At 59.6% G+C, this 18,124-nt stretch overlaps 1 protein-coding gene across 1 annotated transcript in view; it reads left to right on the top strand.

The window, feature by feature from the left end:
• RNF43 (ring finger protein 43) overlaps nucleotides 1-15,811 on the top strand; it is a 73,411-nt gene extending 57,600 nt beyond the window's left edge. The window contains exons 3-10 of the mRNA XM_029082697.2: nucleotides 5,621-5,743; nucleotides 10,443-10,517; nucleotides 10,706-10,837; nucleotides 11,270-11,370; nucleotides 11,628-11,793; nucleotides 12,451-12,553; nucleotides 12,792-14,066; nucleotides 14,424-15,811. Of these exons, the coding sequence (XP_028938530.1) occupies nucleotides 5,621-5,743; nucleotides 10,443-10,517; nucleotides 10,706-10,837; nucleotides 11,270-11,370; nucleotides 11,628-11,793; nucleotides 12,451-12,553; nucleotides 12,792-14,066; nucleotides 14,424-14,467 (2,019 nt within the window). The 3' untranslated portion in view covers nucleotides 14,468-15,811. The remainder of the gene's footprint in view (nucleotides 1-5,620; nucleotides 5,744-10,442; nucleotides 10,518-10,705; nucleotides 10,838-11,269; nucleotides 11,371-11,627; nucleotides 11,794-12,450; nucleotides 12,554-12,791; nucleotides 14,067-14,423) is intronic.
• The last annotated feature ends 2,313 nt before the right edge of the window (nucleotides 15,812-18,124 follow it).

Genomic DNA, 18,124 nt, shown 5'->3' with positions numbered 1-18,124 from the left:
TAAAAAATACCACAGTTATTATTATTGTTATTGTCGGGAACATTTATTGAGCACTTATGGTGTGCAGAGCACTATTCTGACTGGTTGGGAGAGCTACAATTACAACAGAGGCTGGCAGACACGTTCCCTGCCACAGTGAGCTTACCAGCAGGTTTCCTCTGACTTAATACAGTGCTCTGTGCATAGTAAGTGCTCAATAAAATACTATTGAATGAATGAATGTAAGAGCCTTGAAGGCAGGAACTGAGGGGCTCAGGTCAATAGAGCGGGCATTCACCCCGATTGGGAGGATGAGAAATGTGGTTCTAGTGGGTAGAGCCCGGCCTACCCACTAGAAGGATCTGGGTTCTGATCCCGGCTCCGCCTCTTGCCTGCTGGGGTGACCTTGGTCAAGTCACTTCATTTCTTCGGGTCCTCACTTACCTCATCTGTAAAATGGGGATTAAGACTGTGTCTTCTGTTGTTACATTGTACTCTCCCTAGGCTTAGACAGTGCTTTGCCCGCAGTAAAGCACTCAAGTAAATACGATTGATTGAATGACTGTGAACCCCACATGGGACAGGACTGTGTCCAACCTGATTAACTTGTATCTACCCCAGCGCTTAGTACTGGGCACCTAAGAAATGCCATAAAAATAGTGGAGGCAGTAGAGCTGTTTCAAGTCTGAAGAGATTCTTAGATGACCAGCTGAAGGCCTCGGTTACCACACTAGCCTGGATGTAGAGGATGAGGGCGGAGAGGAGGAGCTGTCCTGCCTTGGGGTTGGGGGATGAAGAAAGAAAAAGAAAGGGATTATGAAGTAGCCCCAGGTCTCGGTGGAGGAGGTTTTGGGTCTCAAAGAACCTCTGGCCCTCAGGAGGGGCAGCAGAGCGGAGAGCTGACGCTGTCTGACTGCTTGGGCTTCCATCCCAAGCCAGCTATAATCTATCTCTCCAGGAGGGCCTCAGCCAGCCTGGCGTCTGGTCAGGGTGCTCTGTTTGTGGCTGTGGTTAGGCAAGCAGATGAGATTAAAGGGGAGCAGGGAAGAGCGGGGTGGGGTGAGAAGCCAGCTGCGGGGACCCCTGCTCAGCCCCCAACCACCTCGCAGGGACGCTGGCGGTTGTAATAATAATAATAATGTGGTATTGTGTTAAGCGCTTATTACGTGCCAAGCACTGTACTAAGCACTGGAGTAGATACAAGGTAATGGGGTTGACACAGTCCCTGTCCTACATGGGGCTCAAAGTCTCAATCCCCGTTTTCCAGATAAGGTAACTGGGGCCCAGAGAAGTGAAGCGACTTACCTAAGGTCAGGCAGCAGATAAGTGGAGGAGCCAGGATTAGAACCCAAGCCCTTCTGACTCCCAGATTGTGCTCTATCTACTAGACACACTGCTTCTGAAAGCTTTATATCCCGCCAACCACCTTGGCTTCTCCACGAGCAGCACACCCACTCCCACCCCTGGCTCAGTTCTGGGGCAACCCACCTTCTGTCCTTACACAGGGTGATTGCTCAGCTTAATTGGTCTTCCGTCTCCAGCTTAATTGCCCTGCTTCTCACTGAGCATCTCTATTTCCTGTGATGCTGCCACCTACCCTTACATCCCCTGTGGTGCTCCTGGAACCCGCTTCAGCCCCAAGATGATGTTGGCTGAGCAGAGATTTTTACTTCTCCCAAAAGCACCCCAAATCCCATTGAGCTTTCCTGGCTTGGTGGCCTGGGCTTGTGCCTCTGTGAATGGGCAGGAGTTTGAGGCCTGTGGGCTAGTGGAATGAGTAAGGGTCCAGGGGTCAGAAGGACCTGGGTTCTAATCCCGGCTCTGCCATTTGTCTGCTGTGTGATCTTAATCAAGTCACTTCAATTCTCTGTGGTTCAGTTACCTCATCTCTAAAATATGGATTAAGACTATGAGCCCCACATGTGCCGGGGACTGTGTCCATTCTGATTAGCCTGTATCTATCCAAGTGGCTTAGTAGGTCTGACAAATAAGCACTTAACAAATCACACAATTATTATTAAGCTCTTAGAACTATGTACTAAGTTCTATGCTCTTAGAACATAGTAAGTGCTCACTAAATACCACTGATTGGTAGCGAGGCTTCCCCAACAATGACCCTCAGGCAGAATGGAGCCCAGAGAAAGCCTCCTTTCCTGGGAGACAGGAAGGAGATAAAACCAGGTGGCCCCTGGTCCAACGGCCTCTCCCCCTCTCCTCCCCAACCACGTTCCAAGCCTTATTGAAGACATTTCTCCTCCAAGAAGCCTTCCCTGACTAAGTCCTCCTTTCCTCTTCTCCGGCTTCTCCCTGCATATTCCTGACACCTGCTCCCTTTGTTCATCCCCCTCATCCCAGCCCCACAGTACTTATGTCCACATCAGTAATTCATTTATAGTAATGTCTCTCTCCCCTTCTAGACTGTAAGTTCACTGTGGGCAGGGAATTTGTTATATTGTCATATTGTACTCTCCCAAGTGCTTAATACAGTGCTTCACACACAGTAAACACTCAATAAATATGATTGACTGACTGACTGACTGATTGGGGGCAGGGTTGGCCGATGGCATGGTATCCTGTTTGGCTCTGGAATTCATTCATTCATTCTATCGTATTTTTTTGGCACTTAGTGTGTGCAGAGCTCTATACTAAGTGCTTGGGAGAGTACAATACCACAATAAATGGACATATTCCCTGCCCACAACGAGCTTACAGTCTAGAAGGGGGGATTCCAAAGTTTTCTTCCTGCTCGTGGACAGGGCAGTGACCCTGAGGGAGTGTGAACTGGATTGGGTCAAATCTTCCAAACTGCCCATGCTCAATTCCCCTCTGCCTCAGGATCCAGAGCCTAGGAGCCCCAGGGAGAGAATTCCCTCTCAGGGCCCTGGAGACTGAGGTTCTCAGATTAGCCAGGCAATGGGCCTCCTCACAGGGAGGGCAGAGATTGCTTCCTGCTGATGTCATTCTAGACCCCCAAGGGGATGTGGGACACAGGGGACCTCCGGCCAGAGCTGGGCTGTAAATAATAGTCCCAAGATTCTAGCACAAGGCCCCGTGTGGGGCCAGGGCAGAAAGAGGGGGACCGAGCTTGTGGAGTGATGGGAAAAAGGAGAGGAGGAGGAAGAGGGGAAGCAGTATGGCCTAGTGGATAGAGCACGGGCCTGGGATTCAGAAGGACCTGGGTTCTAAACTCAGCTCCTCCACATGTCTGCTGTACAACCTGGGACAAGTCACTTCACTTCTCTGTGCCTCAGTTCTCTCAGCTGTAAAATGGGGATGAAGACTGTGAGCCCCATGTGGGACAGGAGGGTCAGTTTCATCAACTGTAGAAAGGGAATTAAATCCTACTCACTCCTACTTAGACTGTGAGCCTCAAGTGGGACAGGGACTGTGCCATAGCTTAGTGAAAAGAGCGTGGGCTTGGGAGTCAGAGGTCGTGGGTCCTAATCCCTGCTCCGCCACTGATCAGCTGTGTGACTTTGGGCAAATCACTTGACTTCTCTGTGCCTCAGTTACCTCATCTGTAAAATGGGGATTAAGGCTGAGAGCCCCACGTGGGACAATCTGGTTACCTTGTATCTACATCAGCGCTTAGAACAGTGCTTGGCACATAGTAAGCGCTTAACAAATGCCACTATTATTATTATTATTTACCCCAGCACTCAGAACAGTGCTTGACACACAGTAAGCACTTAACAAATACCATAAAATGAACAAATCTGGGCTGCTTGGTTTCCTTCTGGGGAGATTTCAGCGGGGAGGGCTGGGGTAGGTGCTCTGGGGTAGGTGCTCAGGTGAAGGGCGGAGAATGCCCAGTTAGCCTCCTGAGCGGCCCAGACTTAGTTACCCCGAGACTGGGTATCAGAAGCTGTTGTGGGCAGGGAACGTATCTATCAACCCTTGTTATACTGCACTCTCCCAAGTGCTTAGTAGAAGGCGCTTACACAATAAGTGCTCAATAAATAAAACTGATTGAATGAGCACAGTTTAGAACTCCCACTTCCTTCTGTCAAATTCAAGGCCTCCTCCCGGGGTCTTTCCTTCATTCAATCAAGCAACTGAATTTATTGAGCATTTGTTATGTACAGAGCACTGTACTAAGCATTTGGGAGAGTACAGTGTAATGAATTAGCAGACAAGTACCTGCCCATAATGAGCTTACAGCTTAGAGGGGGAGACAGACGTTAATATAAATGAATAATCTATAATACAAAATTTAAAGATACGCACATAAGAGCTGTGGTGTTGAGGATGAGGTGACTATCAAATGCCCAAAGGTCGATAGATCCAAGTGCATAGATGACCCAGAAGGGAGAGTGAGCCAGGCAAAAGAGGGTTTAATTGGGGAAAGCCTCCTTGAGGTCTTTGTCAATCAACCAATCATATTTATTGAGTGCTTACAGTGTACAGAGCACTGTATTAGATGCTCAGGAGAGTGCAGTATAACAATTCAACAGACACATTCCCTTCCCACAACAAGCTTTCCCACCTTCCCAAGGCCTCGCATACGTACTGCCTGAGCTCGCTGATGGAGCTCACTGAGTGAGCACTTCCTGCCGGACTCAGACCAGCCTCCTGTCCAACCATCTCAATTTCCACCCCTGATGATTCCCTCTCTCTCTCTTTATCCAGGGAGCAGGATTTCGGTCCCTTGCGCTCTCCGATCCCCTTTGCCTCTTGCGGGCGGAGCCCGTCTCCCCATCCGCAGTGGCAGCAGCACCGAGTGGCGAGGGGGTTCCCCAGCCTCCCTGCAGGGCTACCTGGGGTTCCTGCTTCGCCACCCTCAGAGCTCCAGCTGGAGTCCTCAGGCCTCAGGGAGCTAGGAACCCTCCCCACTGTCCCATTTAGCCACCGAGGAGTCTGCTCCTCCTGGAATCAGGGCCCCCACTTCCTGCAAAGGCCGCTTCCCCTTGGCACCGGAAGCAATGCTGACAAACAGAGGCGAGGCAGAGGTCAGAGAGGCAGAGGTCGGACAACCTGAGGTCAGGGAAGCAGAGATCAGAGAGCAGAGGCCAGAGAATCAGAAGTCAGGGAGACAGAGATTGGAGAGATCGGAGGCAGAAGTTGGGGGCCAGGGGGCAGGTAGGCAGAGGTCAGGGAGACAGGTCAGAGAGGCGGAGGTTGAAGAAGCATGGAGAAAATGCCGAGAGGTCAGGGCTTTCTCCATGCTGCCCAGTGGTCTCTGGAGGCCAGAGGGACAGCAGGAAGAAGAACCCCTCCAAATATGTGTTTTTGTCCTCCACTGAGGCTTCTCGTCGCTTTCCCAAGGGATCAGGGAGCAGCCTCCAGTCCAGAATCCTCCAGATGTTGAGGACCTGCTTTGCAATTAATGCTTTGATTGGCATCCTCTTTACCCATCTTCTCACCCTCATTTGTCTAAGGTCTCCAGCCACCCTCCAGCCCTGCCCCTCTCCTTCCTCCATCCTGCCGATGTGGGGAATTCTTTTCTTCCTCCTTACTGTCGGGTTTGAGGCACCAGGTGGCCCTCACTGGGGCTCTGGGAGGTGGACACTAGTCTCTGTGGGCACCCAGGTGGGATCGGGGCCAAGGGTCTGGTACCCAGAGGGCCTAGTCAGGGATTCTCTCCTCTGGCCTGCTGGGGCCTTCCTGAACTCTTTCTGATGGTCTGCCCATCTGCCCACAGTCCCACCCGCTGTACCTGTGCAACGCCAGTGACGATGACCACCTGGAACCGGGATTCATCAGCATCGTGAAGCTGGAGAGCCCCCGCCGTGCCCCCCGTCCCTGCCTATCATTGGCCAGCAAGGTGCGTAGCCTTCAGAGGGTGGGGACCCCGGGGACCCCCAGAGGTCTGGGACTAGGGGTCCACACCGCTCCCTGGCCCGTGGGATGCCCAGGCAGGTGGAGGGCTGGACACCCCCCTCGAAGGGGGTCTGCTTCCTCCTTGGCCTTGCTGGGTCTCTGAGTGTTGGGTGGGAGTGGGGGGCGTATGGAGGGCAGACCCAATCCCGGCTGAGTGCCCCGGAGATCTCGAGGGCCAGCAGGCCAGAGAAGACAGGTGGAAGTTGAGGCTTCTTGATGGCTCAGTTGGCCGGCAGGACCTTTTGAGGGGCAGACTGTTCTCTTGGACTTCGACTCTCCGTTCCCCCCTCGCTGCCCTTCCAAGGTCAGCTTTCCTGGCTGCGGTTTGGAAGCCCGGAGACTGGAATGCTTTCCTCTGAGTCAGACTAAATGGCTGCCTGCTTGTGAATGAGGCTGGCCAGGGAGCCTCTGTCCTGCTTCCCCTCTGGGGCTGGGCACTGGTGGCTGCTGATGGTGTTGGGGGTGGGCGGGCCTCCGGGGCTCCACTGAGCCTCCTCCACATCCAGGTAGGGAGGAGGCCGGGGGCACGGCTGCAGGGCACTTTGCCAGGGTTTCCTGAGCCTCAGACCTAACCACCGACCACAGATGGGGGTCACCGTCCCGCTCAGGCCCCTGGGGGAGGCCCCGCATTGGTGAGGCAGAGGGCTAGTAGTCCTCGGGAGGGACAGGCCGAGAGGCCTTAGGTACCTAGGGGCCCAGGCTCCTCAGCAGCAGCAGTTGGGCAGTGACTGGGTGGGGGGGCTGGCCCCAGCAGGAAGTGGGCAGCATTTCAGAGGCCAGAGCAGATTGTTCAGGTCGGACATTCAGACTTGCCTGCTGCCTGGTTTCTTTTGGGCTCTGGACTCTTAGAGTGGCAGGTGCTCTGGAGCCCCGCCCCCTCCTTCCCTGGCCTCTGGCAGGGCCACTTGGAACAGCAAGACACACCGTCCCCTCAGTGACCCTGGGAACAGCAGGCCAGCCCGGGGGTGGGGGGCAGGGGAGATTGCTTGGGTGGGCGGTAGAGAGGGTGACTCCAGAGAGGAGCTCCCAGAACTGGGAGGGAAGGGCAGGGTGGGCTCCCAGAGTAGAGGGGTCAGGGCAGGATGGCCCTCTGGCTTTAGAGAGGGACAAGACAGCTTTGAGCCTCCAGGGAGGTGAGCCGGGATTGGAACCTATGCCCTGGTGTCCAGGGGCCCCTGGGAGCTCAGGTCACCTGCTCGCACTAGGTGGCACCTCCCACTCGGAGCCAGAGTGATGAGAACCACCCCAGAATGGGTTTTCCAGGGTGCCCTCCTGCTCCTGCAACCGGGAGGGCATCTGACTGCTCGGAAGGCCCAGGGACCCAAAGGCAGTCCCTGTGCTGGGCACCCAGTGCCATCTATCTACTTCACTATGGCTGTTTTCCTAGAACCCCAGCTAGGAGAATCCACTACCTGAAAGGCCTGTTTGTGTTGGCCTGCTGGCAAGCTTTTGGGGGGGGCGGGGAGGGGGCTCTCTTTGATCATTTTTTACTACTTGGTAATTATGGGCTGTAATGGGTTGGGGCGTTTTGAACGTTGCAGTAATTGCTCTCTTCTGTCCTTTCCCCGCTCTTCAAAGAGAGGGGTGTGGAGCGAGCAGGATAGACTTTGCCCCCTGTTCCCGGCCCTGGCCCCCTGCCTGCAATGGCCAGTGTCAGAGCCCAGAGAGCCCCTCCCCAGGAAGGCTGGGGCAGATTCCCAGTGACAAGAATGGGGGCAGAGCCCAGGCACTGGGGACCCAGGATGCGGGTCCCCCGGCGCCCTACCACCCGGCTTCCTTCATGCCACGGAGAGCCTTGGGCCTGCTTCCAGGGCTCCCTGGGGCCTTTCCGCCCTGCCCTCCAGTCCAACCCCCACCACCAAACCTCAGCCCGGGGGCCTGACAGGCTGCTGGAACCCAGTCCTCCGGTCTCAAGTGGATGGGGTGGATGGGCGGCTGGACTGGCTGGGAGGGAGGCCGAGGAGTCTCCGTCCCAGGCCCGATTAGTGGCCGTCCCCGGGAGCAAGGAGGATGAAGGGGCCAGAAGGGCTGGCTGATGGGCAAGCTAATGGTTCCCTCTGGCCTGAGGAGTCGCGGAGTGGGTGCATGGCGGGCCCTCTGGGACCCGGCCAGGCCTGGCCCCAGCTTGGGAGCATGGTGAAATCCTCTTGCCCAAGGGGGACTGCGGGCGGGCTCCTCCCTGTCCCCGTCCCCAGCCCCGTCCCCCAATCTCTTGGCTCTCCCCTGCCTGAGGCGGGCGGGCGGGAGGGAGGACTGCGAGGGGCCAGGTGGAGGGAAGCCTGGTGGAGCCAGCCTGGCAAGAGACCTGCCCGGACAGGCTCCCCGGGGCCAGGACGCAGAGATCAAAGAGCTGAGTGTGTGAGTAAGCCCCAGCCCCACACTCCACTCTGCTCCGCTCCCCTTCCTGCTCCCCTTCCTGCCACCACCGGCTGCTGCTGCTGCTGCTGCTGCAGGCTGTGCCGTTAACTCTTTCCCAGCCACCTGCTTGGGGCACCCCGTGCCCGCAGGCCAGGGAGCCCAGGGGCGGGGCGGGGTGGCGGGTTTTGGGACTCTGGGAGCCTTGGGACCCCGATCCATGGGCCCAGTCCCCAGGGCACTCAGCCATGAGACTGTGGGCCACCCCTGCTAGTTTCAGGACAGGCTTTGGACAGCAGAACAGGGGTCAGGTTGGCCGGTGGCTGTGGGGGCCCGGAGCCAAAAAGGCAGGAGGAAATTAGTCTGAGCCAGGGAGCTTCAGCCCGGCCGGAGCTGCTGCTCCTGCTTCTGGGCACTGCTGGCCCTACTGGTGGTCAGCAGGCTGCTCCTCTAGGCCTCTCCAGCCTGGGCCTGGGGCTGGGCCTGGGCCTAGGCCCGGCCTTCCTGGGAGTCCACCTGGTTGAGATGTCTCTCTATGTTCCCCTGTGGGGGGCACTAGCTTCCCCTTGCTTCTCATGTGAGCATGTATGCGTGCACGCATGCGTGAATATGTTTGTGCACATGTACTTTGTCCCTACACTTCTCTACCTCCTGGGGCGCTGCCAGGGTCGCCCGTGTTCTGTACTGTGCCCGTCGCTGGGGCAGCACCCCCGTGTTGTTCTCAGGCCACAGACAGTGGGGTGGCACAGGAGACTGACTACCTTAAACCCTTTTGAACTGCAGCCAGGGAACGATCTAGGGGTGGCCTGGCTCCGGCCTCCGGCTGGCAGGACTCCCAGGCTAGACAGCCATGTGGCCGGTGGGGTGGGGGAAGAGGGTGGTGAGGGAGGTGGTGACGACCCCAGGTGGTTGGGGTGGCCTTAAGGTGGACTGGATGATGAACCCTGGGGTAGGTTAAGGAAGGCGCAGCCCTACCCCGCTCCGTCCCCTCCCCGCCGCCTTGGTGCCCTCCGGTGGGGAGAATCGTCCCGGTTTATCCACACGCTGACGGGAGAATCGTCCCGGTTTATCCACACGCTGACTGGGCTGGAGGGCTGGAACCTGGGTTCTTTTTGGGGCTCCCTTGGACATGGGTCCTGCTCCAGTGCCCACAGGGGCACACCCGGAAGAGGTGCTCATCTCTCCCAGGAGCAGAGGGGAAACAGTGGGGGTCAGAGACCTAACCAGGCCTAGGAGTCTTTCCGGGCAATTGCCCTGGGTCTTCTCCCTGGGGCTGTGAGGGGTGGGGTCGGAAACTAAGCCGGGCCTAGGCCTTATTCTGGGCCCCCTACAGCCAGACCTAGGTCCCCCCCTGCTTCCAGGGTCAGGAGCACACCGAGGCACAGTGAGGAGGCTCTCCTCTCCAATGGGCAGTGGGGAAGTAGGGCGTGAGGACTCCTGAGATCCAGAAAACAGTGACACCCTTCCTCCTGTGCTTAGAGGCTTGAGGCAGGTGGGCTTGAGTGTGTGTCTGTGTGCGTCTGTGTGTGTGACCCTGCATGAGCGGGGTAGGCAGGGGAAATCCTGGGGAGCGCCCAGTCCAATCAATTAATCTATTTATTGAGTGCTTACAGTTTGCAGAGCACGGTTTTAAGCTCTTGGGTGAGTACGGTATAACATTATAACAGACACATTCCCTGCCCACAAAGAGCTTACAGCCTGAAGTACAACTGCTTCCATTTAGCCCGGAGGGAGTTCAAGCCCAAGCCTCCCACCCTGCCTCCCCTACAACAAGGGCCGGGTTATGTTTAGCCCAGAAGAGCAGCTGCTGTGGAGATAAGAGCAGGCTGGGCAGGATGATGGCCAGAGGGAGGGCCGTGTCCCCCAGAGGGCTGTGGCCCCCAGAGGGCTGTGAACTCAGGGGAAGCCCAGCTCTATCCAGCCTGAGTCTCCGTGGATATAGAGTGGGTGGTTCTTGATAGCCCGGGGCCTGGGCCCAAGGGGCCCTTGTGCTCCTGGGACCAGGATTGAGTGTGGCTCCTGGGGCCAAATTGTGAGGGTCAAAGGGATGGATGGTGGAGGGGGGAATTCCTCTCCGCCCTTCCCTCTGCACCCCCTTCTGGTCCCTTGGGTCCAGAAAGCCATGGCATGGAGGGCTCTGCCCCAAACAGCTACCCCAGCTACCCCGGGCTGGGGGATCAGGTCTGCTCTGCCACCTCCTGCTCTGGACAAATGTGGCGAGGCCTGAGGCCGGGGGAACATGGGACCCTTGCTAACGCACCCGATCTGGTCCTGGTTGTGTCTCACAGGCCCGCATGGCGGGGGAGAGGGGAGCGAGTGCTGTTCTGTTTGACATCACCGAGGACCGTGCCGCTGCACAGCAGGTACCAAGGGGTTGAGTGAGGCCCTCGGGCCGGGCGGGCCGGGGTGGGCAGGCCGGGGAATGGGGGCTTGAGGGCTACTGGAGAGATGAGGGATGGATTGAGCATGCTCCCTGGTCAGAAAGAGAGCCCAGGAGGCTGGAGTGGGGGCCAGGAAGATAAGGCTCCTCCCCGGGTTCTGCCACCTGCAGCTGCAGCAGCCGCTGGGCCTGCGGTGGCCTGTGGTGCTCATCTGGGACAGGGACGCGGAGAAGCTCATGGAGTTCGTATACAAGAACCGAAAGGCTCTCGTCAGGATCGAGCTGAAGGAGCTGTCCACCTGGGTGAGGGGGTGACGCCACTCGCGGGGTAGCAGCATCTGGTCCTTGGGAACCCCTCCTCCTGATCCCTGACCCCTGACCCCTGGGGTCACCCTCCAGCCCAGCTAGAGGAAAAGACTAAGCAGTCACTACTGGATCCAGGAGAACCCCCTGCCCCACCCCCAGGCTCCTACCTAGGTAGCCCATCCCCCACCCCCTTCCCAATCATCCTCAAGGGCCTCTCTCAGTGATGGTGGGAGAACCAGGCCCCTTGGCCTCCTCAAGGCCCTCTCTGTCCTGGACGAGAGAGAGCGAGAGAGAATGAAAGAGAGAGGTCTCCTGGGAACTCAGGGGCCCCTTCCCCGATCCTTGCTGGGAGACCTGGGAATGTGTGCTGCAAACAGATCAGGTTTGGGATCCCTTGTGGTGCCATTCCTGACCCTTGTCTCCCAACAGCCCGACTACGACGTGTGGATTCTCCTCACGGTGCTGGGCACCGTCTTTGTCATCGTCCTGGCCTCCATCCTTCGCATCCGCTGCCGCTCCCATCGCCAGCCGTGAGCTGGGCCCAGACTAAGAGGGGACAGGGGAACCAGGGGCTTGCCTCTTCAAGGCTGCTCAGATCATCCTGCCTCGGATGAGCTTCCATCTTGGGTCCACGCCCCAGGCCCCCGGCCAGCACGGCAGGGCCCAGCTGAGGCTTGGCGCATCGCAGGGAGTGGGGAATGGGCAGGCTGGGGATGGAGTTGGGGAGAGGGTGCCTGGGGGGTTGGTGCCCTCTCTCCCCTCCTGAGCTGGCCCTCTCCCACCTGCAGCAGGAGCCACTGCAGCGGCGGACAGCCTGGGCCGTGAGTCAGTTGGCCACGCGCAGGTACCGGGCCGGCAGCCGGAGGCCTTGGCCAGATCGGTCCGACTCGGGGAGCAGCTGTAGCTCCGCCCCCAACTGTGCCATCTGCCTGGAAGAGTTTGCCGAAGGGCAGGTAGGACAGGGGGAGGGGCCTCGGGGTGAAGGTACAAGGGAGTGGGGTTCAGGCCCGGCTGCTCGTCCTGGGGAAGACGGGGGAGGGAGCGGCTCCCTCCTGGAGGCCCCCCGGTTTGGTTGGCCAGTGTTGCCCTCCAGTCTGGGGCACTGCCAATTGACTCTCCTCTGGTGATACAGGCTTGGTGATATGGGCCAGGGCTGGTGGTGGCAGGAGAAATGGTCAGAGGCTGAGCCGGGAGAGCCTGTTACCCCTAAAACTTCTACCTCCTGGTCCCCATAGCAACTCTGTTCCCCCAACACCCATCCTGCCAACCCACCCCTCCACCTCGCTGTCTCATCCTGCCACACTGTCCCACCATCTCGTTGCAACCCCCATCCTGCCCCACCTCTCCGCCCCATCGTCCCACCCTGACATCTTGCCATTGCACCCTGCCATACCATCCCATTCTCCTGTCCCACCCTGCCATCCTGCCCCGCCATCCTGCCCCACCTTCCCACCCGGCCGCCATCCCATCCCACTGTCCTGTCTCCCCCGCCATCCTGCCATCCCACCCAGCCATCCCGCTCTGCCATCCCACCATGCCGTCCCACCGCGCCATCCCACCACGTCGTACCGACCCACTCTGACCTGACTCAGACTCCTTGTCCCTTCCAGGAGCTGCGGGTCATTTCCTGTCTCCACGAGTTCCACCGCTCCTGCGTGGACCCCTGGCTGCACCAACACCAGACCTGTCCCCTCTGCATGTTCAATATCGTCGGTAGGTGCCGGGCCGGGGAATGGGGGTTGGGGGTGGGACCCTCCCGCGGGGCCAGGGCTGGGCCTGGCGGTCCCCATTGAGGGATGGGGGGCGAGTCACCTACCCAGGGGCTGTCACTGATCAATGGCTATAGATGGGAGGGGAGGGCGTGTAGGTCTGGATGGGGATGAAGAGGCAGCCGCCGGGCCTCGGGGACGCATGGTGGAGCTGACCTCGGAGGCTCCTTCTCATTTTTCAGAAGGAGACACGTTCTCCCCACTGCCGGGGCCACCACGGGTGCATCAGGAGCCGGGACGAAGACTTCACCTCATCCGCCAGCACCCGGGCCATGCTCACTACCACCTCCCAGCCTCCTACCTGCCGGGCCGCCCCCGGGCTCTGCTCACTGAGCCCCCTCGGGCTGCCCCCTTCCTGCCTTCCCGGGACCCGGGGAGGGGAGCTGGGAGACCCAGACCCCCTGGGGCTCCGAGGCCTGGGCACCACCGGGACCCTCCGCAGCCGGCGGCCCCGGCCCCCCGCCCGGCCCCCCGCTGGGGGCCCTGCTCCCCGCAGCCCCGAGGCTCATGGCCCTCGCTCCCGGGCCCCCCGCCTCGCCAGGCCAGGTCGGACGGCGGCGGCGGCGGGGCGGGCAGCAGCTCGGGGGAGAGCTACCGCACGGGACGCAGCGGCTACCTGGCCGATGGGCCGGCCAGCGACTCCAGCTCGGGGCCCTGCCACGGCTCCTCCAGCGACTCGGTGGTCAACTGCACGGACGTCAGCCTGCAGGGCCTCCACGGCAGCAGCTCCACATTCCGCAGCTCCCTGAGCAGCGACTACGACCCTCTTGTCTACTGCAGCCCGGAGGCTACTGGTCCCCCCGAGGCCCGGCCCGGCCCCAGCTACCGGCCCCGCTCCCTGGACTCAGCAGCGCCCGGGCCCAAGAGCCGCGTGGCCGGACATGTGCACTACCACCGGCACCGGCACCGCCACTACGGGAAGCGGCTCCAGTGCCAGGGGCCGGGAGGCGGCCCAGAGCCCAGTTCTCCTCGGGCTCAGCCTCGAGCGGACCGGCCCGCCGCCTCCGGTCCCCCGCCCCACCCTGGGCCGCACCCTTGCCCCCTGCGGCCCCGGGCCCTCACCGAGCCTTCCCCGGGCCTTACGGACTGCCCCCGCCCACCCCGGCCCCAGCAGAGGAGACGACGGGGGTCCCCGGAGCCCAGCTCGCCCCCCCGCCCCCAGGACCTGTCCGCCGCCTCCGCCTGCCGGGCCTGCCCACCCTGTGGCCTGCCTTACCACTGGGCCCCAGAAACCCACTCGCTGCTCGCTGGGACGCTGGGCCCGGACACCGGGCCGCCGCCGGGCACCCCGGGGGGCCATGGTTACCCCAAGCCTCCGGCCGGTGGGCCACACCTGGCCCTCTGCCGGCCCCTGAAGCCCTGCCTGGAGGAGCACAGGCCTTCCACCTGGTCCCTGGGCCCTGCGGCTGATGGGGCACACCCCTACCCTCTCTACCCGACGTGCCAGTTCCATCCCGGTGAGTCGCCAGTCCCCGCTGCCTGGTGTCCGTGGGCGGGGGTTCTGTAGGGGGGGAGGGTGAGGGAGCCATGGGCGGGGCTATGCTGCTGCCTTCTCACTCTCGGCAGTGAGTCCGTCCCCTCCCCTTGGGCTGGGGAGGCTGCGGGAGGGTTGGAGCGGGCCGGTTGGAGCAGCCCCTTGAGGGGTGGGGAACTGCTAAGGGGAAAGCGCGGCCCAGCCCAGGCGTTCCCTCAGTGTCTCCTTCCCTCCCTCCCTCTGCCCCTCCATCTCTCCCTCCCTCCATTCTTCCCTTTCTCCCTCTCTCCCTCCCTCCCTTTGTCCATCCCTTCTTCCTTCTATCCCTCTGTCCCGCCAGGCTCCGAGGAGGAGATCGAAGAGCTGTGTGAGCAAGCGGTGTGAGGAAGGACCGACTCGCACATCCCAAACGAGCCTGGGAGCCTGCTCCCTTCAGGCCAAGGAAAAGAGGGTTTGGGGGCCTGGCCCCACCCCTCCTTAGCTGGCCACCCCGGATGCGGCCGGCTGTGGGCGGAGGCGGGCTGATCTCTCCTCCCCTGGTCGGGGTCCGCTCTTCGGTTGCGGGCCTGGTCACCGGCGGCAGCAGCGGCTAAGGCAGGAGCAGGGGTGCCGGCCCACCTGGGGCCGGGGCCAGCTTCCTTTGAGGAGAGAAACAGCCCGGATGAGGGGGCTCCGGCCCACCCCACGTCAGGAGGATCCCAGGCTCCCCAACCGCTACATTTCGACCCCGGGGACACCTGCCTCTGGCCTCAACTGTGACAAACACGTGAAGCCACGGGAGCCCAAGGCGGAGCTCCTGAGCTCTAGACTTTCTCCTCGGGGCCTCTCGGTAATGCCTGCCAGGCTCTCTGAAGATGGGGGACCCTTGGCGAATGAGAGGCAAAGGGTCAGGCTGCTGCCTGCTTAGGGCCCTCCCTGGTAAGGCCATTGGGGGCTGTCTCCGCTGGCTTCACTGAGGAAGCTTCTGAGGGCATTTCAGAGAGGGCCTCCTTACCTCTGAGATGCCCTCCCCAGCCCCCACCAAGCAGTGGTCGTGGTGCCCCCTCCCCATTGCGTGTCCCCCCGAAGGGTGAATTTCTGCCTGTGGCAACCCCTCTACCCCACCCTAGCAGGCCTCCCCACCCTGTGCCAGGAGGCATGAAACCAATCACCAGTCCCAGGAAGGGGCCGGGGTATAAGATTCTCCTTGGGTCCCACCTCCACACCCCTCATCATCCCTGCTTCCACTTGCGGGGCAGAGAGTGTGCGTGTCAATATGGGACTAGGGAGGTCGGGGGTTGGTCGGGGTCAGGGAAGCCCCGGAAATCATCTTGGGAAAGCAGGATGGAGCAGGGCCAGAAATGGGCCGGTGGGATTGATCTTTTAGGTGGGAGGGAGCAGAGCTCTCTTGACTGAACCAGGAGCGGCTCCAGGGCCAGGGAGCACGGCATGGCCTCGGCCCTGCCCTTTTCCGTCATCTCCCCCTCTGAGATCTGGTCATGGGTCCAGGATCGGGGTGGGGAGGGGGAGAGGGCTGTCTCCTGCCCGTACCTGTGGGAGAAGAGCACTGCCGGGGCACCTCTAGCCGAACCTGGAGGAACATTCCAGAGTCAGGCCGGGGTTAAAAACTCTATTTATTTTCTAGCATATTTATCCACACATCAGATCTGGTCTTGTGGTTTTGTTCTGTGACATTGGGCCTGGAGTCAAGACCCTGACTCCTCCCACAAAAATAAATTATTTCCACTACCTGGGATTGGACTCTGATTTTGGAGCGAGGTGGGCGGCGGGGCCGGCTGGGGACCCCTTGTCTGTTTCTGTTCCAGCCCCCTTGTCTGTTTCTGTTCCAGCTCCAGTAAGAGGGCAGATGGACAGGAGGTGGCCCTGGAATGACCTGGGCATTTTACATACTCACGTTGGCCTTCCTCCCTCTCACTCTGCCCCGGGGCATTCTCTTTCAGGGGAGATTTTCACTTGGTTCAGGGACCCTGGGTGGGAAGGCAGCTCATGCCATATCTCTGGGAGAACGGTCGTTATCCCACCTTTTCCTGATCCTACATCACGGCCCACGGCTGGGGCCCCGGGGGGCTGGCTGCAGGTAGATGGTTCGGAGCGAGAGAAAGGGGAAGAACGTGCCCCTCCTATGACCTGGGTGGCAGAACTGGTCCTGCCAACTGTTTCCCCAGAGCTTTCATTAGAGGAAGAACCCGGTGGTGCTGGGTTGGGGGCGGCCTTAGTACCGAGCAGGAAGGCGGTGGGGTTCTTTCAGTTCCGAGACAAGACTGCCGGTGGAGAGATAGCACCCTTTAGGGCCAGAGAGGGACGGCGGCCCCAAGGCTGACGAAGTGGTAAGGCGGCTCTCCAGGCCCCCTAACGTTGGGTTGGGTTGAGCCTGGCTCATTCACCCAGGGCACTGCCCTGGGCTTGGCAAGAGAGTATTCTGGGTCGCCTGCGGGTCATGGGGTCATAGGGTTTGAGGGGTGGGAGGAGAGGAAAGTAGTATTATTACTCCAGCAAAAGGAAGGGCTTTGCCGGGGCGGTGCCCAATTATAGCTGTGGTGGAGCTGGGAGCAACCCCAGGGCCGGCCCCAAGCCAGTCTACCTCTCGACTGTCCTCCAATGGCCGGGTGCCCTGCCCAGAGCCTATTCTACTTTTAGCTCTTGAATGTTACTGGTGGAGGTACGAGCTGGGCAGGGGAGCCAGGAGGGCAGCGGCTACAAGTAATAATAGGAACGATTGTTAAGGGATTACTATGTGCTAAACACTGAGGTAGAAACAAGTAATCAGATCAAATACAGTTCCTGTCCCACACTCTGAGGGGGAAGGAGAAGAGGTATTTCACCCCCAGTTTACAGATGAGGAAATTGAGGCAGAGATGGTAAGTGATTCACCCAAGGCCACACAGCAGGCAAATGCCCACCTGTCCCGAAGGCGGCCACAAAGATCAAGTCCTGCTCCACGTTGGGCTCAGGGTGTGGCTCAGTGGAAAGAGCAGGGGCTTGGGAGTCAGATGTCCCGGGTTCTAATCCCAGCTCCGCCACTTGTCAACTGTGTGACCTTGGGCAAGTCACTTCACTGTGCCTCAGTTCCCTCTGGAAAATGGGGTTGAAGAATGTGAGCCCCACGTGGGACAACCTGATCACCTTGTATCCCCCCCGGGTGCTTAGAAACGGTGCTTTCGCACCATCGAAAGTGCTTAAGAAATACCACCATCATTCTCCCACCTAAGGCCACTGAGGGCGGAGGAGGCCCAACGTGGCTGAGTGGGGACTTTGGACCCACTGTGAACTGATGGATTTATTAAATCATTGAAAGAACTGCCCCCTTGGGAAGGGAGATCCTGAGGGGGCCAAAGAGAGAGGGGCGAAGTGGGTGACGGGAAGGTGCCTGTGTGGGGCAAGGACTCCCCCTTCTAGACTGCGAGCCCCTCGTCGGGCAGGGATGGTCCCTATCGGTTGGCCCAATTGTACTTTCCAAGTGCCTTTGCACAGTGCTCTGCACACAGCGCTCAGTAAGTATGAGTCAGAGGTCATGGGTTCGAATTTCTGGCTCTGCGCTTGTCAGCTGTGTGCCTGTGGACAAGTCATTTCCACTTCTCTGGGCCTCCAGTGACCTTCATCTGTTAAAATGGGGATGGAGAAGCAGCATGGCTCAGTGGAGAGTCCGGGCTGGGAGTCAGAGGTCATGGGTTCGAATCCTGGCTCTGCCACCTGGCAGCTGTGTGACTGTGGGCAAGTCACTTAACTTCTCTGGAACCTCAGTAACCTCATCTGTTAAAATGGGGATTAAAGACTGTGAGCCTCACGTGGGACAACCTGATCACCCTGTATCTCCCCCAGCGCTTAGAACAGTGCTCTGCACATAGTAAGCGCTTAACAAGTACCAACAGGATTATTAGGATTGAAGGGGGGAAGGAACCGGAAGTCAGGGCCGGGCCCAGTTGGGACCAACGGCCCGCTTGGGCGCGAGCGCTGAGGGAACAGAGAGCGCATGCCGCGCCAGCTCGAGCCCCCTCCAGGGGAGGAGGGAAGGCGAAGGGCCGGAAGTGCGTTTCTGGCCAG

The sequence above is a fragment of the Ornithorhynchus anatinus genome, chromosome 17 (assembly GCF_004115215.2).
Source record: "Ornithorhynchus anatinus isolate Pmale09 chromosome 17, mOrnAna1.pri.v4, whole genome shotgun sequence".
Classification (NCBI taxonomy): Eukaryota; Metazoa; Chordata; class Mammalia; order Monotremata; family Ornithorhynchidae; genus Ornithorhynchus; species Ornithorhynchus anatinus.
The sequence above is the reverse complement of the archived record's forward strand: the minus strand, read 5'-3'. Positions and strand labels throughout refer to the sequence as shown.